This window comes from Ixodes scapularis, unplaced genomic scaffold (genome assembly GCF_016920785.2).
Source record: "Ixodes scapularis isolate PalLabHiFi unplaced genomic scaffold, ASM1692078v2 PGA_scaffold10__122_contigs__length_95168666, whole genome shotgun sequence".
NCBI classification, from domain to species: domain Eukaryota; kingdom Metazoa; phylum Arthropoda; class Arachnida; order Ixodida; family Ixodidae; genus Ixodes; species Ixodes scapularis.
Genome location: NW_024609836.1, coordinates 16,596,899 through 16,623,324, shown reverse-complemented (window position 1 = coordinate 16,623,324; position 26,426 = coordinate 16,596,899). Strand labels below are relative to the sequence as shown.

The 26,426-nt window shown below is 48.5% G+C and overlaps 1 protein-coding gene across 1 annotated transcript in view; it reads right to left on the bottom strand.

Moving 5' to 3' along the window:
- The window catches only part of LOC8031031 (putative phosphoenolpyruvate synthase), a 382,894-nt gene that overhangs the window by 20,381 nt on the left and 336,087 nt on the right, over window positions 1-26,426 (bottom strand). Inside the window, exon 40 of the mRNA XM_040212580.3 lies at window positions 7,942-8,044. Coding sequence (XP_040068514.2) covers window positions 7,942-8,044 — 103 coding nt within the window. The remainder of the gene's footprint in view (window positions 1-7,941; window positions 8,045-26,426) is intronic.

Genomic DNA, 26,426 nt, shown 5'->3' with positions numbered 1-26,426 from the left:
GGTGCAACGACCACGAAGAGGGAGCCAGTTTTTCTTCTTCAATACTTGTGCAAATGTGAAATATAGGTTGGAAGTAGTTCATTGTTATGAGCGCTAAAGATGTGTCTTCACACAACAAAGTAATCGCAAAAGTAACGATTACTTCTTTAAGTAATGTCCAATTACTTTTGCCGTCGAGTAATCAAGTAATCTAATCGAATACCTTTTAGCCAAGAGTAATAGTAATTGTAATCGATTACTTTTTTAGTAACGTGTACAAGACTGGTACCACCGCACTTTCCACACGTTTCTCGGCCACGGCAGTTTTGGGAACCATGCCCAAAACGTTGGCAGCAGAAACACCGCTGAGGATTTGGAATGAAAGGGCGGACTCTACAGTTCAAGTACCCTGCCTTCACGGTGGAAGGAAGAGCATGAAGTTCGAATGCGAGTATCAGATGTCGGGTTGGTTTTTCTTGTTCGTCACGTTTTAAGGTGATCCGTCGAATAACAATCACAGCACTCTTGGGAAAACCTTCGATTGCCTCCGCTTCACTGCATTCGAGAAAGTCACCTTCTGGGATGACACCGCGAACAGTATTCAAGGTACGGTGGCGGGTGACAGTAACCGGGCAGTCTCCCAGCTGTGCTCTGGGGCTTATTTTTACCTCAACAAGGAGGTCTGCAGCAAGCTTTTTCGCCTTATAACATTTTCCGATATTTTGTTCTAACTGTTTTGCAATGAAAAAAAGGAAAAAAAAACTTTTAACAAATACAGGGTGCCACTTGTAGAGTGAGTTACAAGAAATCGAGTATATTGTTCTGGTTCATTAGCTTTTTCGAAAGTAAAAGGGGCAGGGCAACCTTTTTTGAGAGGCCACTCCGTTCGGGGTTTAGGAGCGCGTGAAGCCATGAAAAGGTAAGGGTGTTTGGAATCCGCGGTGCTCTGTCCGCCACCGAACCCAACAAGGGAATAGGTAATGTGTCATAACAAGAGTGGCTTGATTGACACAGTGTTGCCGGGAAACTATAAACAAGTGTGGACCTGAATGACGGTATCTATCACCACCCAAGGTTAGCCCTTGCCTCCAAAGAAGGTGAAATAAGAAGGAAGAGGAGATGGAGAAGGAAGGTAAAGTAAGAGGTGGAGAAAGGTGGCTGATTGAATCATCCTGGTTGGGCCAAGCGAGGGCACCCAACTGCGAGAAGCCGGGCCGAAGCGGTGTATTGCCTTACCCAGGGGGCCCCGAAGGGTCCGAACGTACCCCGGGCTCAGCTCAACCACCAGGGTCCCCTTTTCCCCGGACACGGGTTCGCCACGCACAGCCAGACGTGGGTGGGCGAACCCACATGGCACAGGGTTCGTAGTGACGCCACTCACCAAGCACCTACTAAAAGCGTGCGGGTATGGTGGCCCACGTTGCTGGGGTTCGTAGTGACGCCACTCACCAAGCACCTACTAAAAGCGTGCGGGTATGGTGGCCCACGTTGCTGGGGTTCGTGATGACGCTACTCGCCAAGCACCTAGCACCTAAGATGCAGGCACCTCCTGCGGGGCTTGGGGTCCGTGAAGACGCCACTCTCCAAGCACCTGCTTTTACAGGTGCACCCTGCGGGGTCGTCTCGACGGTGTCGACAACAGCGCAACCGTCTTGTTTCTGGGCGTGATGTTACGGAGCGTAAAGAAGACACCCGCGTCCCGAGAAATACTGGGTACACAAAGAACCCGCTCGAGTGTTAGTCTCCGGTGGCGCTCCTGCCCGTTTGATGGACGGAGCGCCAAACTCTCGCGCTCCGGGGCACGAACTTATTGCGCACATAAGGTGCGCGGACGCCGAAGGCGGGTCAACTGAAGCTTCTCCCTTCCGTTCTCAGCTTGTCAGAGACTATAGACCATTTTATCGGGGTTAGCGCCACTTTGAGAGGGAGAGAGAAGATGGGAAAGGGGCTACCAGCGCTTTCCTTCTTGCTGGTGCGTTGGAAAGAGTTAAAGTCCCGGATGAGAGGCTTCGCCGGTGTTGGGTGTATGCTTTGTCCGAACTTCGTTCGCCCTGTCCTCTCTGTTCTAAACTACTAAACTTAATTAGAGCCACGGGCTTGGATGGCGACAGTCCCCCGATCAACATGACACCATTGCTCGGTTATAGGGTGCAGGAATAACGACACAAAGCGTCGAATATTGTCCGAGGACCTATGTAGCTTGCACGGAATCCGGCAAGTGCGGTTGCAATGGCTTTAAGCTCCATCGCTTTCCGCATGACCCCGATTTCCGACGGCAGTGTGTCGCATCCGTGAACCGAAAAGAGGTTTCTCCAAAGCCATCCTTTTGACTGTGCTCGGAACATTTTGTGAATGAAGCGCGAACCGAACGTTGTCCCACCGATTAACATGGGATACGCTCGTAAGGTGCGTGCAAGTGTTCTCGTAATAACTGCTTCTTCAGCTTGTAATTTTTTGCAACTGAATTTATCTTAATACTGATATTTGAAAGTGGTGACACTGACTCAATTTTATCATCAACAACATTTAGTCAAAAGCTCTTTTCCGCCGCCAGGTGTGGCTGGAAATTACCGAAAAGTTAGTTTTATCGGTTTTCCTGAATCGCGATCTCCTGCGCGATACCAGAGAGCCCTGAACCTATGTTGACCACCACAACGAGACTAGATCCTTCTTATTTACAAAAATAGTACATGATGTATCTGGAAAGAATCCTTCAATTTCCATTGCTGAAAGTCGAAACATTCTGATGCATCTATTTTGCATCGTTGAATCATTGATCGACTCGCTCCGGCAGTTAGCCTATCTCGACTTTGCTGTTTTCAGTTCTCGACAGAAGAGACACTCGTCGACACGAGATCATAAAATACAACGTTTATGAACACCTTGCAAGCCGGAGTGAGCTGCCTTCGATTTCCGCTGAACAGCAAAAATACTACACAAATACAGGATACACATTTTATCGACGCGGCATGTACCCTCTATAATTTTAAGTAACTTACTGGATTTTATTAGTAGATATTCTGTACACATTAAATAAACTTAAAGTTAAATTAGAGTGCACTTAAAATTTATATGTAGTATATTTCCAAAAATGCACATTGTAAGCGTACTTTAGTAGTTCGTGTATAATACGGCGATAGTGCAGTCTCAATACAACTCAGGCGTGCTTAAGTACGTGTACTAGATTTTCTATCTAAACGTGCACTTTCAGTAGGAAGTGCGAGTACACTTTTTTACATTTAAAGTGTACTTTCAGTAGGCTGCCGTATTAAAATATATTTTTAGTGTCCCAAGTAGTACAGTGTGGACATCAAAATGGGGGCCAATGAGAGTCTGTCGTGGGCAGCCCACGTGGATTCCAAGTTGGCTTTGAAACTTGAGCCAAATCGGCCAGACTTGGGCTGCCAACCGGGCTTCCCTCGTGGGACCCACAGTGGGCTTACTTGAGCGGCCCACAAGACCCCTTCCTCGTGGGACCTGCAGGGGGCCTACTTGGGAAGCCCACCTAGGTGTCTGTGGAGGGACCTCTAATACAAAGTGGGCTCTGAAAGAGGGGCCGACGTGGGTCCCACTTGGGCAGCCGACGTGAGTTCCTCTTCTTGTACCGCTCGTAAGAGGCCTAGGTGGGCAACCCACGTGGCCAGCTCACATGAGGTCGCCCCGGGAAGCTCATTTCGTTCCGAGTCATTTCATCATTTTTTACGGTGTGGGGTATTGCAGTGCATACCAAATTGAGCATGCCTCTATTTCTCTGTGACCCCTCTGGAAATATTACCATTTTGATAGATCAATAAACGTTTTGAGCAAGCCCATAAAAAACTAGGCATTTTAAGTGCACGAAAGAGAAAAGAAAAAAAATGAAAGCCATTTACAACTCCCTGTAACACCGAATTAGAGAGCAGCTCTTGAGGAGGAGGAGGGAAGGGTACTGAGGGTTACCTGTTCTCGGGGCGGGGGGGAGGGGTCATTTAGCGGGGAAATTTTTCCGCTAGATTTAGCGGGTTAAGTTTTTCCGCTAGATTTAGCGGGGCATTTTTCCCGCTAGATTTAGCGGAGAAATTTTTCCGCTAAATTTAGCGGAGAAATTTTTCCGCTAGATTTAGCGGAGAAATTTTTCCGCTAAATCTAGCGGGGAAATTTTTCCGCTAGATTTAGCGGGGAAATTTTTCCCGCTAGATTTAGCGGGGAAATTTTTCCCGCTAGATTTTTCCGCTAGATTTAGCGGAGAAATTTTTCCTCTAGATTTAGCGGGGAAATTTTTCTGCTGCATTTAGCGGGGAATTTTCCCCGCTAGATTTAGCGGGGAATTTTTTCCGCTAAATCTAGCGGGGAACATTTTTCCGCTAGATTTAGCGGGGAAATTTTTCAGCTAAATTTAGCGGGGAAATTTTTCCGCTAGATTTAGCGGGGAAATTTACCCATAATGCACCGCGCGGTTACGCCGACGGCGACGGCGACGACGACGCCGCTCAAGCCGGAAACGGGCCCCTAAGAGCTGCGCTCTAAAACGGTGCACATTTACATATAAAAGTTTGGCAGACAGGTAATCGGGATACATAGTCAGCTTGAGCCGCCTATACAGACACCGATTTTTAGAATCGATAAGATAAGACATTCTGATGAGCGTGTTTCGAATTCACCCTCAAATGAAATACTCTGCGTAAAAAATCCCACCCCCCACGACAGACGACCTTCTTAACGCACACTTTAAGTAATAAATTAGTAATAACGATCAGCAAGGATAGAAGTTTTCAAATTGCAAGCAGTGATAAAGTGCAGGCGAGCTGGTAATTAATCGACATATTGTCAACCCTGAGATGGGGAACTATAAAAGATTTTGTTGTGTTCGTCCGTTTTTTTTATCGTTCTCCATCTCAGAATCTGCAAGATGTCGAAGTTTTCACTATTATAATTACAATCCTCGCTGATTCGGTATCAAATTAAGCGGATTTCCTATGTCGAGTTTATAGAACGTGTAGTAAATATTCTCTATATTAGAGGAAAACGCAGTTCTGGACGTTGCACAGGTAGTCCAAGTTTTTCATGACCATGCTTTGCCACCTTGTAGCCCACACCTACGCTAACTTTGTCCCCGTCTAGCCGAGGTGGGAAACAGGAGGCATGTATGGGCAGCCCAGGTTGGGCCTGCCTACGCTGCGCCCACGTGGAGCCAAGTCTTTGCTAGCTCGGCCCCCGCATAACTGAGGTGGGACCCACGGGTACATTGAATGGGCTGCTCAAGTTGGGCATGCCCAAGCTTTTCCACTGTGTAGCCACATAAATGCTAACTTTACCACTGCTCAACCGAGGCGGAACCATGGGAGCGTTTGCTTAGATAGCCCGAGTTGGCCATGCCCACGCTTTGCCATCGCGGAGCCCGCACCATTGCTAACGTGGCCCAAGCACAGCCAAGGTGGAGCCCACGAGTGTTTAAGTTAGGCAGCCTTAGTCGGGCATGTCCACGCTTTGTCACCGTGGAACCGGCACCACTGCTAACTTAACCCCCGCGGAGCCGAGCAAAACCCAAGGAAGTTTTACATGGGCAACACAAGTCGGTCATGCTCACGCTTTTCCGCTATGGAGCCCTAATCTTTTTTCAAACCTGGGCCATACACAGCCGAGGTGACCCATGGGGGTTTTCTATGGCAGTCCAAGTTGGGTATGTCTACGGTTTGCCACCATAGAAGCCCATCTTCGTAAACTTGGACCCCACAAAGCCTAGTTGAGTCCCAAGGAAGTTTTACATGGCAGCCTATCTCAGACACGCCCACACTTAGACGCCGTTGAGCCCGCAATATAGAATTTGGCCCCCATAAAGCCAAGGTGGGTCCCACGAGGGTTTTATAAGGGTAGCCCAAGTTGGCCATGTCCACGCTTTGCCGCCATGGAGCCTACAGCTTTGCTGAATTGGCTCCCGCAAAGCGAACGATGGACTCACGGGCGTTTTACATGGGCAGCTCAATTTGGGCATGCTCAAGTATGCCCACGCTTCACCGGCGTTGAGCCCAAATTATCTGAACGTAGCCCCCCCCCCCCCCCCCCCCCCCCCTCCCTTCCCTCCGAGCCCAAGTCTCGCGCTTTGCCACTGTGGAGCCCCCTTCGCAAACTTGGCCTCCTGAGAACCGAGGTGAGACCCACGGGGGTTTGACATGGGCAGCCCACCTCGGGCATGCCCACTCTTAATCGCCGTGGTGGCCACAACATCGTTTCTGGCTCCCGTAAAGTCGAGGTGAGTCCAGCGGGGTTTTTACATGGGCCACCCAAGTAGGGCACACCCACGGTTCGCTGCCGTGGAGCCCGCGCCATTGCAACTTGGCTTCTGTTGGGCCGAGGTGAGACCCACAGGGGCTTTACATGGGCAGCCCCAATCGGGCGTGCCCAGGCTTTGCCTGAATCTTCGCTAACTCTGTCCCCGCATTGCAGAGATAGGACCCACGGAGGTATTGCACGGGCAGCCAAAATAGGGCGTGCCCTCGCATAGCCGAGGTGGAAACCACGGGGGTATTGCATGGAAGCCCATACTGGCATGCCCACACTACGCACGCAATAGCCTAATGTGAGTTTCGCATGGGCTGCAAGAGCCCCATTGCCCACGTGGGCTAGACGTGGGCCCCACCTCTTGTGCTACTTGGGGTGTTGCTTTGTACCAACGGCATTAGAAGTAGGTGGACTATAAAAGCTGTTTCTCTACTTATGATTGGGCTGAATTTGCCGGTTGATAAGTGTTTTCTGGTTTTCTAGCTTTCCCCGATTTTGGAGTTTTTGAGCATGCTGGTATCCTGTCTTCGACGCTAAAAAGCTTACCTTTGGACATATGCTTACATAAGCAGAGTGAATAAAACGAATGTTGTATTTATTACTAACTGAACTCATTACTTGGCTTTCTTTATTTTGATCGCATAATGCGCAGCATGTTTCGAATTCAGTGTTAGTGCGTAGTTATTGTCGTTTCCCATGAATTTTCAGGTACCCTTCATTGCTTTGGCATGTAAACCCCTCTGCAGAAAAGCGCCGACGCCGTGCTCGCGCAAACCGTGTCTGACATTGTGCATAAATGCATGCATAAAGCGATTTTTGCAGAGTGTGCAAAGCCATCCTATTGAAAAAAATGTAACCGGACAATATTCTTTTATTTCATGATCAGGAAATGTATAACAAACGATTGTTTCGTAATATTTGCTTTAATATTCAAACGCAGAAAGAAAATGCATCCACGTTTCCCATAGATATGCATTACCAGAAGTAAAGTTTAGAGTCGTCGTCTGCTTCCATTTGAAACCGCACAACAGCGCCAGCTGAATCTCCAGCGTCTATTATAATAACTCAAAGAGCGCGAGATCCTGCTGCCGCAAAACCCTGCCTCGGACAGTGCGCCAGTGATAAGGTGGATTTGGTTTCTTCAAACCACGTCTGAGAGCGGTGCTAGTAATACGACGTGTGGGTGTGTTGTCACGTCGTCTTTCTTTATATTTTGTAGGCTTTCTCTTTATGCTAATAAAAAAAAGAGCGTAAAGCGTATCATTAGCAAACGCCTTATTTGGGTGTTTCTTAATGCGCTCTACAACTATCCAATTCACACCTAGGTCCTTAAATGAATATTTAAAAAGTTAATTAGTATTAATTATTAAAATAACTAGGCACACTAAAAAGGCTTACGCTTTCGTAAAACGCTTGCTACCAATGTTCAGTTGGTTCCGCAATGTACTACGTTTTTGAAAGGTTTGTGAGAGTTACTGAAGCAACCTCTTATTCTCTTTTATTGTGTAAGCAATAATAATAATGTTAAAAAAAAAAAAAACTATTTCAAAACTTTGTTTTCCTTCAAATTTCAAACCTATTTTTTTTTTTTTTTTTTTGTTTTGTCGACGTCGTTCATAAGTGGAATTTTTCGACGTTCGCTAGATTTTGAAGGCTCACCGTACCAGTCGAAGCTCAGGTTGGACAGAAGTTGAGTCCGCTTACCATGGGAGAGCAGGCCTCCAAGCTCGGTGACGAGTCCGGCGAGCAGAGGAAAGTATGGGCTCCAGCCGATGTCTGTCGCGTTGGTCACCAAAATGTCGCCGGGCTGCAGGGAAGGGATGTCACTGACTTGCACGCTGTGTTCTGCACTCCAACTCGAGCAATGAGGGCGAACAAGCGAGCAGCGGCCGCGCTGCCAGCGCCACAGAGCGCAACCCTTGCGAACCAAAGAACGAATCAACCACCTCCCTTTCATGAGATGACCTCTCTGCGCGTGGGGGAAGAGCAGGATCACGCGGCGAAAGTATGAATGGTCCCAGGAGCATCCACCGCACTCTCATTTTGGGACTCAAATGTGAATAAAGAAAGTTGCGTAGCTAGAATATCGTATTGCTTTTCCTTTCGCCGTCAACTCCTCATCGTCGAAGAAGGAGTGACGTGCTCAGAAAACGCAACCAAACCTTACAGAAAAGCGGATCTGCAAAGAGTCAAGCGTTAGGCTGAACAAGCACGGGCTATATAGGTCTTACACCAAAGCCTGAAGAGCAAGAAGCATTTTGACCCTTTCACGGTAATGTGAGGCAATCGTCTTGCCCGTCCTTGTGTTTTGTGTTCTTTCCAATATTTATATTAGTTCAGCAGTGTTTAACTGTTTGTTTTTATAAAATGATAACTGTTTAAAGGGGCTGTACAGAAATATTGTGTAGGAAAACTTCTTAGTTTACTCGAGCTTGCTCTTATTAGAGGAACCCAAGTACATCCGCATGCAACTCCCCTGGCCAAGAAGCTTCTTTGTGACCCCACAATGTCGAAGATAAAAGAGGAGAATTGCTTTTAGGCTCTCCTTAGCAAAACTTAATGACGAAGTCATGAGCATCGCAGTGTTGGCGTTGTCAACAATGCCATACCCAGGATTTTTTCATCAACCTCTGCGATCCCTACGGTGTTGATATTGAAGTGGCGGGTTGAAGGGGATCAAATCGGGCCATGTTTGCGAATTGAAGCAGCTGAACTTATATTTAAAAAAAAAACAAAAAAACAAGGAAACACCATCGATCGCTTTTTTCCTTCAGTTTCTATGCCTTTCTCAATATTCGTTCAGCTGGTTTTATCTAAAGGTTCTATCCATAAGCGATAGTCAAATACGGCTCATACGTGGACATCAGCACTACGTGATCATTCGATTTCAGGTTGTGACAATCAAACTTGGACAGAAATTAATCAATCAATCAGAGTTTCACTGTTTCCCAAACAGCTTCCGGGGCCTTTTTTAGGGCTACACTCCGCATTATAAAACAGCCCTGAACTAAACAAACTACACGGCAATCCTAACCACTATACTATTCTTGAACTTTTTAAAAGGTATAAAAAAAGTCCACGTGAGGGTTAAAATAATTTTCGCATTGATGTAGTGGGTAGTGTCCAATCGCTGCCTTAGCGGGAATAGCCCAAGGTACCCCAGCGTGTGAGAGCGACAAACATTGGCGGCATATATTCGGCTCCAGGATATATTACGGCATATCGTGTGTGAACGCAGCTCGTTTTCCTGCCTAGACCCTTTTACCAATGCCGCGCCATCTAGCGGCGCAAACTCCAAACCACGCCCGACCGCTGGTCATGGTCATGTGCGCCGCTACCGACAAAACCATGGCCGCCATTATGAGGTATACTGTGGCGCAGGCCAGTATTCTGTAGCGCCCGCATCGCGGATCTTCAGGTGGGATTTTATTGCTGCGGGGCACTGTGCAAGCAAAAAAATGTGAAGGATAACCACTGAAAAAGATTATCATTTCTATTTTGCTGCAAACATGCAGCTACTGACAAAAAATCATACATATTTATTTATTTATCTTAAATTCCTCAAGCTAAAACACTTCTTGAAAAAAGAAACAAAAAAAAAACAAGTTAGAGGCAGCTTTTGGCTTATTTTTATCCCGTGAATCAAAATACCACCTCCGTTTTCCTCGAAGATGTGAGTAAACGCGAGCAAACACGAAAAACCTCCGACCAATCGTGACGTCATACTAGAAACTTGCTGCTCACACGGGCGCCAAGCGCGTGTCGCCCGTGTGAGATGGCAAGCTTGCCAGGTGTATTTTCCCGCACTGACACCAGTCCTGACGTCTCTTTCTTACCTTTTTGATAAATAGCAAGAGTGCGCGTGCACAGCTTTGACAGGCGCTGAAGATGCGCGAGAGCGGAGATTCCGAAAACTCCTAGTGTGACGTCACTCCCCTGGAAGGAGGGGCTTCCGAGGTACTTTAAAAATTAATTTCTCCAGCTTCCGCGCACCAAATGGAAAAGTCATTCAGATATTTGTGATCCTGGAGGCCGAATGAAGGCCATTGAAGTGTTTTTTTTGTCAAATAGAGAACCGCTTCCGTCTCCCTTTAAGCACATAAAATATAGTCCGTCAAGTGCTCGCTCCCAATGCTCCAGATAAATGAAGTCATACGAAAGAATGTGCGCGCGTTCACGAAGATCGATTGTGAGAGCTCGTGCAATTAAAAATAACAAATAACATCCTAGTAACGAGCCCACGACATAGCTTTCCCTAAGGATACATTTTTCGGCGTGATGCATGAGCCAATTTGATATTCTCACGAATGACAACTGATGAGGCGACGTAAACGCAAGCAAACTAAACGTTTACTGGGGCTAACTTGTCTCCAAACGAAATAGAAAAAGGCTAGCGTCGCAGGCGTCGATAGCGACGAAAGAGGAGGATCGAACGCTGGGGCGAAACTGGCTCCGGCTTGATACGCGGAGCCCCCACTCTAAAAAAAGTCTGTGAGTCCACTTTCACGCACACCACTCGGAGAGCCAATCGCCGCAACTTACGGAGGCAGCTCAGCGAATGACGATGCGGAAACATATGCCGCAGTCTGAGTTGTGACATTAAGCAATGCAAAACGTCACGCTTGCATTGCTTAATGTCACCATTCGGACTGCGTTTTTTTGGTCTAAACATATGTTTCGGCATTGTCATTCGCTGAGCTGCCTCCGTAAGTTGCGGTGATTGACTCTCCGAGTGGTGTGCGTGAAAGTGGACGCACAGACGTTTTTTGGAGTGTATACGTACACGCGTGGGCTTCTAGAACAATCGGCGTAGAAGGTTCGGCGAGTAGAACATTTCGCCCTTGAACAAGCAACAGGGTTCTCGAATTTACCAGAAAGCAACATTTACAGAAATAACAAAAATTAAATACGTTTGTAATTCCCAGTAATGCTGAATTAGAGCGCAGCTCTTGAGGAGGAGGAGAGGAGGGTACGGAGGGGAGGGTCACGTATGACGTCATTATGGAAAACGTTCCATAATGCAACGAGCGGTTATGCCGACGGCGACGCCACTCAAGCCGGAAAGGGGCGCCTAAGAGCTGCGCTCTAAAAGGCGCGTCCGCTCCCAGGCATCGGACTTTGGGTCTTTGTGTGGGAGCTCAACATGATAACCACTTGACCGCGGGCGCGGCTGCTTGAAAACGTGCGTCAATATGTGGGTATTTTCATCTTTCAGATGTCGCTTTGCTTTAGAGCGCAGCTCTTAGACGCCCGTTTCCGGCTTGAGCGGCGTAACCGCTCAAGTCGGTCGGCAATAACTCGGATAGCGGTTGGCGTCGTGTTGGTCTCCACCGGCGGCAGAACAGGCTTTCGCAGCGTCAACTGGTTTGCCCGTCGGCGTAACCGCGCGTTGCATTATGGGACGTTTCCCATAATGACGTCATACGTGACGTCACGAGGGTCACGAGGGAGGAGGAGGAGGAAGGGGGGAGGAGGGAAGGAAAGGAAGGAGGACGGGAGGAAGATGAGGAGGAGGGGAGGAGTAGGTGGAAGGGAGGTGGCAGAGGCGGAGAAGGAGGGGGAGGAGAGGGGAGGAGGCCGGCAGTCTTGATGGCTTGGAGCACGGCTCGAAGTCGTCTCAGGTGTTCGTCGAAATCTCGTAAAAATACCACGACATCGTTCAGGTAGACGAGGAAGCTCTGTCAATTCAGACCTGCCAGCATGGTGTCAATGACACGCTAGAAGGTGGCTGGTACTATACGAAGTCCGAACGGCATCATTTTGAACTTGTACTGTCCGTCGGGAGTGACGAGGGCAGTTTCCTCGCGGTCGCGTTCGTCGACTTCGATTTGCCAGTAACCACTCGTCAGGTCCATCGACGAAAAATATTTTGAGTGGCGCAGTCGGTTTAGCGTATCGTCGATGCGGGGGAGCGGATAGACGTCCTTCTTAATCACGGCGTTCAGTCGGTGATAGTTCACGCAGAACCTCAGGGTTCCGTCCTTCTTTACAAGAACGACTGGGGACGCCCACGGACTTTTTGAGGGTTGAATAATGTCGTCGTCGAGCATTTCCTGCACTTGATCTTGAATCGCCTTCCTTTCCATTAAGAAGGCTCGGTACGGCGATTGGTGAACAGGGAGCGCGTCGCCGTCGGTAACAATACAATGTTTCGCCATTGATGTTTGGCGAACTTTCGACGACGTGCCAAAACAGTGACTGTATTCAGCAAGGAGATGAACCAGTTGCCGCCGCTTTGGAGCTTGGAGCTCGGGGTCTATGTGGAGCTGTAGCGGCGACGTGCTCTTCTGCTGTGACGACGAAGTTTCCTCAGAGATTGCGGTGACCACGGCTGGCGCCTGAAGCTCCTTGACGTGGCCCACGGTGGTACCCTTTGTTAGGTGCAGCTGCTCCTCTCGAAAGTTTGTCCCGAGACCAGTTGTACGTCCTTCTTGGAGATCTGTTACGCCTCGTGCGACGCCAATTCCTTTTTGAAGGAGAAGTTGGACGCTGCCTTCCAGAAGAGCTTCACTGCGGACGGCTACGTCGGTTAGGACGGTACGAAAACACTCGACCGCGGCGGCAGGTTCACATGGTCGGCAATAACTCGGATCGCGGTTGACGTCGTGTTGGTCTCCACCGGCGGCAGAACAGGCTTTCGCAGCGTCACCTGATTTGCCCCGAGGTCGATGACGGCGCCATACTCGCAAAGGAAGTTGATTCCAAGGATAACGTCCGTCGCACAGTGTTGCATCACAACGAACTTCACAGGACACGTCTCACCGTTGATCTCGACGCGAGCAGTGCATCTCCCAACTGGTGTAATGATGTGTCCTCCGGCGGTTCGGATTTGAGGTCCATCACAGAGCATCGTGACTATTCAAAAGCGGCGAGAGGGCCTCCCACTCACGACTGAGTAGTCTGCTCCGTTGTCCACGAGTGCCGATGCGTCATGGCCGTCGATAACAACGCTTAGGTTGTTGAGCACCGTTAAAGGGGGCGTAGTTGCGACCCGTGGCGTCGAGAGAGTGAGAGCGCTTCGGCGGTCTTGGAGCGTCTTTACTGCGGTCGTCTTCGGCAACGCCACCTCCAGGCGTTGCCGCACTTAGTTTTCCCGATGGGATAGGGGGAATAGGTTGTCCCAACGAGAGGGGCGGAAGGGTGAGAGCGCACGTCAAGGCGAAGGCGAGCAGGAACCTCGGGGTGGAGTCAGCACTGGGGACAGGGGTCGGCGGAGGTACTGCTTGATTTCCCTTGGTCGCTCCCCTAGGTGGGATCGCGGGTCGCTCGACGCAAAACCTCGCAGGCCCATTTCTCGGTACGGGCATCTCCGTTAGAGGTGATCGGCCTCGCCGCAGTTGTAACACAGCGACCGTTGATCGGTCGTGCGCCACACATCGTCTTCCTAATCGTTGGTTGTTCGGTGCGGACGACCTGCGGCTGCCCTTCCCGACGTCGGAGAGTCTGCGGCGCTGGTAGATCACGTCGAGGTGGCATCGAATACTCTCATGCAGCGGGCACCGGTCTCTGAGCTAGTGTGGCGTAGGTCAGAGAGGGCTCGTCCGGTGCTGCCACCGTGACGAAAGCTTCTGGCTGGAACGCTCGCTGAACCTCTTCTTGGACAACCTCGGTGATGAAAATCGAGGCGGGGCGATCAACAGTGGGTAGAATTTTCCGGAGCACTATCCCGGCGACGTCCCGGACAATTGCTGGCAGGTTGTCAGCGCCGATGCCACCCTGGTCGAACCGGAGAAATGCCAAAGGCGAAGAAACAAGCGTGCCGGCGAGTCGGTGGTAGTGACTGGCTCGGACCGACAATGCACGCTCGATGTTTGCTGCCGAGGCAGAGAACATCGACTTTGACGACCTCTTGACCGCCACTTCCTGTGCCGGTCAAGAGGTCGTTAACATACATTGATTTTTCCAGCTTTTCTGCTGTTTGTGAGAGCTCGCTTTCCATAACTTTGTAATGGAGTTGTAAGGTTGCTCCCAATAGGAAAGGACTGCATGTGGTACCGAAGGTTACCCCTGTCATACGCCAGACCTTGACTTCTGGGGTAGGTTGGTCTGGGTGAGGCGGTTCTTCATACCAGAGAAACCGCAAGGCGTCGCGGTCCTGGTGTACGCCGATCTGAAGGAAGGCTTTCTCGACGTCTGCAATTAGTGCTACCCGATGTTGCCTAAACCTCAGGAGTAGGGCCACCAGGTATGGATTCAGGTTCGGACCGCCTTCAAGGTTGTCGTTCAATGATCTCGAATTCGGCCCGTGCGAAGAGGCGTCGAACACGATCCTCATTTTAGAGCGCAGCTCTTAGGCGCCCGTTTCCAGCTTGAGTGGCGTCGGCGTCGCCGTCGCCGTCGGCGTAACCGCGCGGCGCATTATGGGTAAATTTTCCCGCTAAATCTAGCGGAAAAATTTCCCCGCTAAATCTAGCGGAAAAATTTCCCCGCTAAATCTAGCGGGAAAATTTCTCCGTTAAATATAGCGGAAAAATTTCCCCGCTAAATCTAGCGGATTTCCCCGCTAAATCTAGCAGGAAAAGTTCCCCGGTAAATCTAGCGGGAAAATGTCCCCGCTAAATCTAGCGGAAAAATTTTCCCGCTCAATCTAGCGGCAAAAGTTCCCCGCTAAATCTAGCGGAAAAATTTTCCCGCTTAATCTAGCGGGAAAAGTTCCCCGCTAAATCTAGCGGGAAAATTTTTCCCGCTAGATTTTTCCCGCTAAATTTAACGAAACAATTTCCCCGCTAAATCTAGCGGGAAAATTTTTCCCGCTAAATTTAACGAAAAAATTTCCCCGCTAAATCTAGCAGAAAAATCTCCCCGCTAAATCTAGCGGAAAAATTTCCCCACTAAATTTAGCGGAAAACTTTCCCCGCTAAATCTAGCGGAAAAATTTCCCCGCTTATTCTAGCGGGAAAAATTCCCTGCTAAATCTAGCGTAAAAATTTCCCCGCTAAATCTAGCGGAAAAATTTGCCCGCTAAATCTAGCAGAACAATTTTCAAGCTAAATCTAGCGGAAAGATTTCTCTGGGGGGTCCCGTGATCTGGGTAGTCACGTGACTCCCGTCGGGGTCACGTGACCCCCCTGCTTTCTCCCCCAAGGTTACGTGACCCCTCCCCAAGGTCACGTGACCTCGGGGGGGGGGAGAGCAGGGGGGTCACGTGACCCCCCTCCCCCGAGAACACCGTAACCCTCAGTACCATTCCCTCCTCCTCATCAAGAGCTGCGCTCTGATTCGGCGTTACAGGGAATTGTAAACGGCATTCATTTTTTTGTCGTGCTGCTACCCTCTCGTAGAACAGCTTGGTATGGCATATAATAAACACGTCCTTTGGAACCGTTTATGCGTTCAACTTTCCCGGCCATCCCGTTATCTGCGTACAACGGGATAGCCTGGTCATACCTGTGCATGAGGTCTGGCTTTTTGCATAGCTTCCTTCGTAGACTTTCGAGGCGCTTCCATGCCGTACCTCGGTTGCCTTCTAGGTGCACGTCTGTTTTCCAAGGGAGGCCAATCTCGTACTTTCTTTTCTTTGTCTTGGTCATGCTTGCTTCAAAGCGTCGCATGATGTCATTATCTGACTGATCTCGGTCCGCCTCTTCAAGTACTCCCACACTTTGAAGCTCCCAGCATCTCCTGAAGATTGGTGGCTCTTGTTCGTTTACATAAGATATGAGCACTATCACCTGGGAACCGCTGACAGTATCGGAAGTCAACTGTGTGGATCCATGTATTGCGCAGCCAAATGCGGTTTCCACTGCAGTGAGGCTGTTGCTCAGTCGTTGGATCCTTCTGGTTATACATTCCCAGTAACGTTCCGATCCCAGTAGTATCGCTACTCCGCCACAGTCCAGTCCGTTCAGGTCGTCACCCGAAATAAGCCCAAGTTCTTCCATTTTCCCAATAACGTCCTTCTCAGGGCTAGGGAGTTCTTGCTCGGAGATGGAATGTGTCTCGAGGGCGTGGATCTTGTATTTCTTACCACTGTGTTGGTTGCGCAGAATCACTTGGACTCTGCGGTACGTTCGTTCCCTATTCTTGCCTCCGAACACTCCGACAGTCAGGATCTCGGTCCCGAGCAGTTTGCAACCGAGACTACCCGATAGCTCTTCCATGATGAAGGAGCGCTAGCTACCACTGTCAAAACGAATCCGAGCTCGTTTTTTCCGGTTTTTGCCTTCCACCCACGCGGTAAGCGTTTGTAAGAGTACTGTCGGCTTGTTTTCCTCATTTACATGCAGACTAACTGGTGGTTTGTCTTTCTTTTGCTTTGCGTTCGATCAGTCGGCAGATCGTCTCGGAGTATAATCTGGGTCGCACATGCCGGATGTCTATTAAAAAATTCGAGCACCAACCAAGCCCTTCTGTAGGGACCCAACGTTTCAAGGCCAATTCGGCGTCTTCTTCAGGGGCGACTACGGCTATGGCCGTTGAGGAGCAGTGTCCTTTTCTTTTTCTTCTACGGCGTGTGTCTGGCTCTGGTCTTCTTCTTCTACGGCTCTGCCTTTTTCAATAATGTGACGAAGCCCATTCACATAGGCGGATGGTAAAGCCCCTAGAGATCTGTTGATGTTCTGTGGCGTTGTTTGAATGTGCCATGATTCTAGGAACAGTCTTTTTCGAGGATTTGTCTCAACGTCAACGATGCATGCGTTGTCGAAGTCAATGCGATGGTCCTTGACGTCGCAATGCTCAGCGACCGCGCTGCGATCGTGATCGAACTTGCGCACGTCGTTTTTATGTTGACGGATTCTCTCTCTAAAGTTCTCCGTTTCGCCGATGTATGAGGCCGCGCAAACCCCGCACGGAATCTTATATACAACGCCTTGGGCACTTTCTTTAGCAGGGCAATATTTTGGGCGTGGCATGAGTTGTCCAAGGGTAGACACAGGTTTGTGCGCTAGTTGGATACCCTCTTTCGCAAGCACACGTGCCAGTGCATCGCTTGTTCCGTTGATGTAGGGAACACTGATGCGGGAGGTTGGGCGGAAATTCGCACTTAACTGTTGCTGCACGTGTCGTTGATTTCGGCCTACACGGCGGGCAACGCGATGGATGAAGCTGCTCGTGTAGCCGTTTTTCTTAAGGTCAGCAATGACGGTTTGTTCCTCCTTTCTTTTGTCCTCTTCTGATGAGCAGATGGTCTTTGCCCTGGTTAAGAATGTTCTGACCACCGACGCCTTATGATTGGCTGGGTGGCTGGATTGAAACTGGAGGTAGCGTCCAGTGTGCGTCGGTTTTCGGTATACAGAGAATTTTAGCTGTTCCTTTTGCCGTTTTACCAGCACGTCCAGGAAAGGTAAGGTGCCGTCCTTTTCGCGCTCCACAGTGAACTAGATGGCCGGCTCGACGGTGTTGAGATGCGTCAGGAATTTGTCCACTTCAGATTTTGCCAGGACGCAGAAGCAGTCATCTACATACCGCAAGAAAATCTTGGGTGGTGTAGATAATGACTGCAGTGCCTTCTGTTCAATAGCTTCCATGCAGAGGTTTCCCGTGGTGACGGAGATGGAAGCACCCATCGCGGTTCCACTGGTGTGCTTGAAGAACTCCCCCCTAAAGCTGAAATATGTACTGTCGAGGCAGAGCTCACGGAGGCGGCACAGTTCATCCACGCTGAGGTTCGTTCTGTCGCTGAGGTGTTTGTCTTTTTTTAAAGCGTTCCTAGCCGTGGCGACTGCCAGGAGAACAGGAACACTTGTAAAAAGCGAGATGACGTCGAACGATACCATGGTGTCCTCAGCGCTCAACTTTAATAGTGCAACCTTCTCTACGAAATCTATGGAATTGCGCACATAGGTCGTCGTATTTCCCACAAGAGGAGAAAAGGTGCGATGAAGATAGTTGGAAAGAGCACGAAGTGGCGAGGTGGTAAAATCTACAATAGGCCGAAGAGGAACGCTAGGCTTGTGAATCTTCGGAAGACCATACAAGCCTGGAGCACATCCATTCCTACAGAGCAGTCGCAGGTGGAGGCTTCTTGAATCAGGGTGCTTCTTGAAAATGTCCGCTAGAACTTTGTTCATTCTTGCCTGGACTTGTGATGTAGGGTCCTTTGGCAGTTTTTTATAAGCGGAAGTATCAAGAAGATCGTGAACCTTTTTCTCGTAGTCATCACGGTCCAAGACGACAGTCGAGTTGCCCTTGTCGGCTGGAAGGAGCACAATCTTGTCATCTTCTCGAAGCGCTCGAAGTGCTTTTACATCTTCTTTAGGTAGGTTGTGTTTCTGATGTTGCGGTATCTTAGACAAGATGCCGATCACCTTTTGTCGGGTTCGTTCGCGAGAGCTTGGATTCATGTGCGCGATGCCGTCTTCAAGGGCTGCGACCATTTTTGGAAAAGGCGGCCTCGTTGTGGTCATGTTAAACCCATGGCCCTTGGCTAATACATTAATCTCACAAGGGGAGAGTAACCTGGACGAGAGGTTCGTGACAAAACTAGCCGTGTTGGTGCTGCGTTGTGTTGTTTGTCTGTTTTGCAGTCTCGAAAACTTTTTGCCTTGAAATACTTGCTGTTTTCCAGCAGCAGTGGAGGCGACACTTTCGGCGAAAGACTCTAGAGATGGGAATACGTCTGCAATGCTGTATTCTAGCTGCCGTCGAATGAAAGAAAGGTCCAGTTTCTTTTTCTTTAAAGTGGCGTGGCATTCGTGGATGCGGGCTTTAATGGGACGGCGCTCAGCCTGCTCGAGGATCTTGTGTCCTTCCGGCGTATGAACGAGGCGCTTAATGCGAAGGCTTTGGGGAACCACATGGGAGTCCCGGCAGGCAACCGTAAAGTCCAGGTGAGTCTTGAAAATAGAGATGCGCCGAGCAATATTCACATACCGTTTGGCGAGCTGCGCTGTATCCTCTCCGAAGTCAATGCGTAAAGATGTAAAGGTAAACATTTGACAGAGATCTGTCTGGTTGGGAGTAATTAATGTTAAAAAATTCGAACACCAACCAAGCCCTTCTGTAGGGACCCAACGTTTCAAGGCCAATTCGGGCTCTTCTTCAAGGGCAACTACGGCTATGGCCGTTGAGGAGCAGTGTCCTTTTCTTTTTCTTCTACGGCGTGTGTCTGGCTCTGGACTTCTTCTTCTACGGCTCTGCCTTTTTCAATAATGTGACGAAGCCCATTCATATAGGCGGATGGTAAAGCCCCTAGAGATCTGTTGATGTTCTGTGGCGTTGTTTGAATGTGCCGTGTTTCTAGGAACAGTCTTTTTCGAGGATTTGTCTCAACGTCAACGCGATGGTCCTTGACGTAGCAGTGCTCAGCAACCGCGCTACGCTCGTGATCGAACTTGCGCACGTCGTTTTTATGTTGACGGATTCTCTCTCTAAAGTTCTTCGTTTCGCCGATGTATGAGGCCGCGCAAACTTCGCACGGAATCTTATATACAACGCCTTGGGCCCTTTCTTTACCAGGGCGATCTTTTGGGCGTGGCATGAGTCGTCCAAGGGTAGACACAGGTTGGTGCGCTAGTTGGATACCCTCTTTCGCAAGCACACGTGCCAGTGCCTCGCTTGTTCCATTGATGTAGGGAACACTGATGCGGGAGGTTGGGCGGAAATTCGCACTTAACTGTTACTGCACGTGTCGTTGATTTCGGCCTACACGGCGGGCAACGCGATGGATGAAGCTGCTCGTGTAGCCGTTTTTCTTAAGGTCAGCAATGACGGTTTGTTCCTCCTTTCTTTTGTCCTCTTCTGATGAACAGATGGTCTTTGCCCTGGTTAAGAGTGTCCTGACCACCGACGCCTTATGATTGGCTGGGTGGCTGGATTGAAACTGGAGGCAGCGTCCAGTGTGCGTCGGTTTTGGGTATACAGAGAATTTTAGCTGTTCCTTTTGCCGTTTTACCAGCACGTCCAGGAAAGGTAAGGTGCCGTCCTTTTCGCGCTCCACAGTGAACTGGATGGCCGGCTCGATGGTGTTGAGATGCGTCAGGAATTTGTCCACTTCAGATTTTGCCAGGAGGCAGATCTACATACCACAAGAAAATCTTGGGTGGTGTAGATAATGACTGCAGTGCCTTCTGTTCAATAGCTTCCATGCAGAGGTTTGCCGTGGTGACGGAGATGGAAGCACCCATCGCGGTTCCACTGGTCTGCTTGAAGAACTCCCCCCTAAAGCTGAAATATGTACTGTCGAGGCAGAGCTCAAGGAGGCGGCACAGTTCATCCACGCTCAGGTTCGTTCTGTCGCTGAGGTTTTTGTCTTTTTTTAAAGCGTTCCTAGCCGTGGCGACTGCCAGGGGAACAGGAACACTTGTAAAAAGCGAGATGACGTCGAACGATACCATGGTGTCCTCAGCGCTCAACTTTAATAGTGCAACCTTCTCTACGAAATCGCTGGAATTGCGCACATAGGTCGTCGTATTTCCCACAAGAGGAGAACAGGTGCGATGAAGATAGCTGTAAAGAGCACGAAGTGGCGAGGTGCTAAAATCTACAATAGGCCGAAGAGGAACGCTAGGCTTGTGAATCTTCGGAAGACCATACAAGCCCGGAGCGCATCCATTCCTACAGAGTAGTCGCAGGTGGAGGCTTCTTGAATCAGGGTGCTTCTTGAAAATGTCCGCTAGAACTTTGTTCATTCTTGCCTGGACTTGTGATGTAGGGACCTTTGGCAGCTTTTTATAAGCAAAAGTATCAAGAAGATCGTGAACCTTTTTCTCGTAGTCATCACAATCCAAGACGACAGTCGAGTTGCCCTTGTCGGCTGGAAGGAGCACAATCTTGTCATCTTCTTGAAGCGCTCGAAGTGCTTTTACTTCTTTAGGTAGGTTGTGTTGCTGATGTTGCGGTATCTTAGACAAGATGCCGATCATCTTTTGTCGGGTTCGTTCGCGAGAGCTTGGATTCATGTGCGCGATGCCGTCTTCAAGGGCTGCGACCATTTTTGGCAAAGGCGGCCTCGTTGTGGTCATGTTAAACCCATGGCCCTTGACTAATACATTAATCTCACAAGGGGAGAGTAACCTGGACGAGAGGTTCGTGACAAAACTAGCGGTGTTGGTGCTGCGTTGTGTTGTTTGTCTGTTTTGCAGTCTCAAAAACTTTTTGCCTTGAGATACTTGCTGTTTTCCAGCAGCAGTGGAGGCGACACTTTCGGCGAAAGACTGTAGAGATGGGAATACGTCTGCAATGCTGTATTCTAGCTGCCGTCGAATGAAAAAAAGGTCCAGTTTCTTTTTCTTTAAAGTGGCGTGGCATTCGTGGATGCGGGCTTTAATGAGACGGCGCTCAGCCTGCTCGAGGATCTTGTGTCCTTCCGGCGTATGAACGAGGCGCTTAATGCGAAGGCTTTGGGGAACCACATGGGAGTCCCGGCAGGCAACCGTAAAGTCCAGGTGAGTCTTGAAAATAGAGATGCGCCGAGCAATATTCACATACCGTTTGGCGAGCTGCGCTGTCTCCTCTCCGAAGTCAATGCGTAAAGATTTAAAGGTAAACTTTTGACAGAGATCTGTCCGGTTGGGAGTAATTAATATTAAAAAATTCGAACACCAACCAAGCCCTTCTGTAGGGACCCAACGTTTCAAGGCCAATTCGGCCTCTTCTTCAGGAGCGACTACGGCTATGGCCGTTGAGGAGCAGTGTCCTTTTCTTTTTCTTCTACGGCGTGTGTCTGGCTCTGGTCTTCTTCTTCTACGGCTCTGCCTTTTTCAATAATGTGACGAAGCCCATTCACATAGGCGGATGATAAAGCCCCTAGAGATCTGTTGATGTTCTGTGGCGTTGTTTGAATGTGCCATGATTCTAGGAACAGTCTTTTTCGAGGATTTCTCTCAACGTCAACGATGCATGCGTTGTCGAAGTCAATGCGTTAGTCCTTGACGTCGCAGTGCTCAGCGACCGCGCTACGCTCGTGATCGAACTTGCGCACGTCGTTTTTATATTGACGGATTCTCTCTCTAAAGTTCTTCGTTTCGCCGATGTATGAGGCCGCGCAAACTTCGCACGGAATCTTATGTACAACGCCTTGGGCCCTTTCTTTAGCAGGGCGATCTTTTGGGCGTGGCATGAGTCGTTCAAGGGTAGACACAAGTTTGTGCGCTAGTTGGATACCCTCTTTCGCAAGCACACGTGCCAGTGCCTCGCTTGTTCCGTTGATGTAGGGAACACTGACGCGGGAGGTTGGGCGGAAATTCGCACTTAACTGTGTGCTTGCGACGGAGGGTATCCAACTAGCGCACAAACCTGTGTCTACCCTTGGACGACTCATGCCACGCCCAAAAGATCGCCCTGCTAAAGAAAGGGCCCAAGGCGTTGTATATAAGATTCCGTGCGAAGTTTGCGCGGCCTCATACATCGGCGAAACAAACTTTAGAGAGAGAATCCGTCAACATAAAAACGACGTGCGCAAGTTCGATCACGAGCGTAGCGCGGTCGCTGAGCACTGCGACGTCAAGGACCATCGCATTGACTTCGACAACGCATGCATCGTTGACGTTGAGACAAATCCTCGAAAAAGACTGTTCCTAGAATCATGGCACATTCAAACAACGCCACAGAACATCAACAGATCTCTAGGGGCTTTACCATCCGCCTATGTGAATGGGCTTCGTCACATTATTGAAAAAGGCAGAGCCCTAGAAGAAGAAGACCAGAGCCAGACACACGCCGTAGAAGAAAAAGAAAAGGACACTGCTCCTCAACGGCCATAGCCGTAGTCGCCCCTGAAGAAGAGGCCGAATTGGCCTTGAAACGTTGGGTCCCTACAGAAGGGCTTGGTTGGTGTTCGAATTTTTTAATATTAATTACTCCCAACCAGACAGATCTCTGTCAAATGTTTACCTTTAAATGCTGGATGTATGTTTGACTCGGCACTTGTTGCTGCAGGGTGTACCTCGACATATCCTTGCCGTGTGCCCGACTTTCGTGCACCGAAAGCATCTCTGGGCGTTCTGTAGCCTGTGCTTCTTCTCAGCTAGCGTTATCCTTGAGTTGCAGTCAGGTGTTCCATGCTTTTTAGAGTCACAGAAGAAACATTCGAGGCTTTTCACAACACCATGCAGAGACGTAGCGGTAGAGGTTCGTGGCTTGTCGGGATTTGTAGACTTCTTCGCCTCGCGCTTTGTGAAATGAAGCGTCGATTTACCACCAACGTCCTCTGGCCGTTCTTTATATGCTTTTTCCTGGCTCTCCACCTCGATGTGCAGAAACTCGAGGAGAGTCCGAAGTGCTCTCAGATGTGTGCGATTTGTGGTAGGTTCCAAACCTGTTTGTGACGCTGGTCCCGATCTACTAGCGGTGGCACTCTCGACTTCCCAATGCAGCATCTTTCGGTGGTATTCGATGCTCATTTCTCTTGGGAGCGCTCGAAGGAGCACTAGTAAAGCATTGAACAGTAGGATTCTTCGCTCACGCCCAGTGCCTTAAGACCGCGGATGCGAGCTTGAAGAATATCATATTTTATACTCTTAATTTCGGGTCTTCAAACGTTCAATTTGTAAATGGCGTAAATACTCTCGGAGTAATTTTTTTCCGAAGACATGCTGTGAAATATTCTCATTTATGTTAGTGCACCTTTATTTGGGGGTTAATACGACTTTCTCAAACTTACATATAATACACCTATTGAAAAAAAGTGCTAAGAATAATAGGTAACGTTTTTTACATACGTCATACGCATTCACTGTTCAAATCATACAAGATTATCAATATACACCAAATCTATAACTATCGTTTAACGATGGCGTATAAATATGCGGCATTAGGACGCTCAAATGTAATTCTTCAACTGTCTGGTTTAAAAGAAAAAAACGATTTTTATTCATCGAGAAATCACCAGCCCTAGCAAATTCCGAAATGTAGGACAAACTATGGAAAACAAAAAAAAAGTTATGTTTTACTGTCTGTTCTGAACGAATATTTTGTTAAAAACATAGATATTGTGCAATTGTCAAACAGCCAAATATTCAATTTGTTCGTTTGATTTTCTCTTTTTTGACTACTGTATTATATGTACTCCGTCGTAGCTGCTGAATGGGGGGCCCAAAGCCTCCTCAAGCTGCATTTCTGCACCTCTCTCCGGCCTCCCATTCACCACTTGTATTTGTGGTGAAAAATAAAGTTTGTAGCGTATCACATCGTATCATACAATCCCCGCAGGATTCTGACGTTGCGCTGAAGTGGAACACGTTGTGTGTCCATGAGGCTCTCCATGTGATCCTGGATTAGCGCTTCATGATTCCCGAACCGCCGCTGTAGGAGATCGATGACGTCTGCATAGCACTCTGCTGTGGGCTGAAGTCCATCGATGACTGCCGCTCCATCCCCTGTTAGTGCCGCCTTTAAGTAGTTAAACTTGTCGCATAGTCAGGGTTCCGGTGGATGGCGGTATCAAGCTGGTTCCGGAAAGGCAGCCAGTTTTTCAGCTGTCCGTTGAACTTGATCAGTTCAAGCTTTGGAAGTCTGACCTTTCTTGATGTTGATGCTGCCAGTCTTTCTTCGTTTTCGTTCAACTGACTGTCACTGGCGGAATGCCTCGATCCTGTGGAACGCCTTAACTGACTCTTCAGCTCTGTTGAGTATATGACGATCTTGTCTGCGTACTCAACGACTTGCGCGAATTCCGCATCTCCGTCTTGTTCCGAAACAAGCGGTTTGATGGCGGAGTCGACGTTGTTGAGTTGGCCCTGAGCTAGTTTCAGACGCTTGATGAGCATCTCTAGCTCAGCTACGTTCGGCCCTGGGGCCCTTAGCGACCCTTCCGCGTCGTTCATCAGTCGAGCTACCTGTGACCGGATGGCCTTGTGCTTTTTTTTTGAGGACTTCCATTGTACGTGAGGAGTCACTCACGTTCCAGCTTCGAAGTATCCGCAGCGATGTCACTCCCGGGTTTCGGCACCAAATTTTTGTTGAAGTCGTTGCGGGTCATCACAGTAATCCTTCCATCTCCACACAACGAGCAACACGTTACTATTTACACCGCTGAGAAAAATACATCGACAATTGAAAGCTTGCAAGGCCAAAACATCCAATCGTACACGTTCATCGTTGTCGTTCTTCTTTTTCTTTCCCCGTTTTTCCCGTACCCACGTGCCGGGGCATCTTAGCAGACTTCTTTTCTTTTCTGCTTCTACTCCCTGTTCGTCTAACGCCAACAGAGGTTTATCCGACGTTGGTTGCAGCAATATTCATTGAATAGATTTGCCAAACCTCGGCCGGTTAAACATCCACCTCCATACTGTTATTCAATGCAGGAGCTCCTTAATCATCAAACAGAAAGGTTTCCATATTATGTAAATGTAACTATTCGCCGACAAAAAAGGGAGCAATAGTAACATTTTTTGGCATTCATTAGCACTTTGGTCAAGCTGTTCTGGTAAAACATATTCCTTTAGAATATCTGGGTCGCTCGTCTTAACAAAATGTTTATAAAGTACATTTTCTTGAAGATTAGGCAATAAGGCAGGCGAGCTGGTTAAGGGTAAACATTTCTAAAACCCAAGACGGAGGCTGCAAAGAGGGGACGAACACAAGACACCTCGTACCCTCCTTGTAGCCTCCGTCTTGGGTTTTAGAAATGCTTACATTTTCTTACATATCTTTTTATCAAACTGGAATTTACCCTTTGTTTACGAATCTTTGTTGATATGTTTTATGACTTTATGTGGAAAGTGATGTTCTTTACAGCTTGAGAAATTCCTATAAAAATAAGTGCTAGGCATCATCAAGTTTCCTGCGTAAGCACCGTATCACGTATAATAGCTGCAATGTCCCGTCTAAAAGTATATAGGCTATTTTTATCTATATTTTGGAAAACCGCAGGTTGGAATTTTATTAGCATTCAAGATATATTAAGCTTAATACACAAAAGTGGGAAGATAGTCACTCAGTTCAGAACTTATAATTCCAGTGTTCACTCGATCTGTAAGCAAATTAGTCATAAACAAATGTAAATTAGTTTTGCACTGTAAGGTAATTCTTGTGGGAAGAACAATTATAACGACGCATTCATACATGCTAACTAGGTTCTCCATTCCCTTTCGAAAGACCTTCCAGAAGACATATCAATGTTAAAGTCGCTCCCACAAATTAATTTGTATTGATTTGTATGTGTAAACTCGAAGAAAGACTTAAACAATGGAAAGAAGGAGGATATGCTACCATCCGGTGGGTGATCGAAGGCAGCGAAATATTTCAGTTGCTAAGTAAGCACGACAATTCTACATTTTTTGTGAGAAGAGAATAGTGGCTTAGTAGTT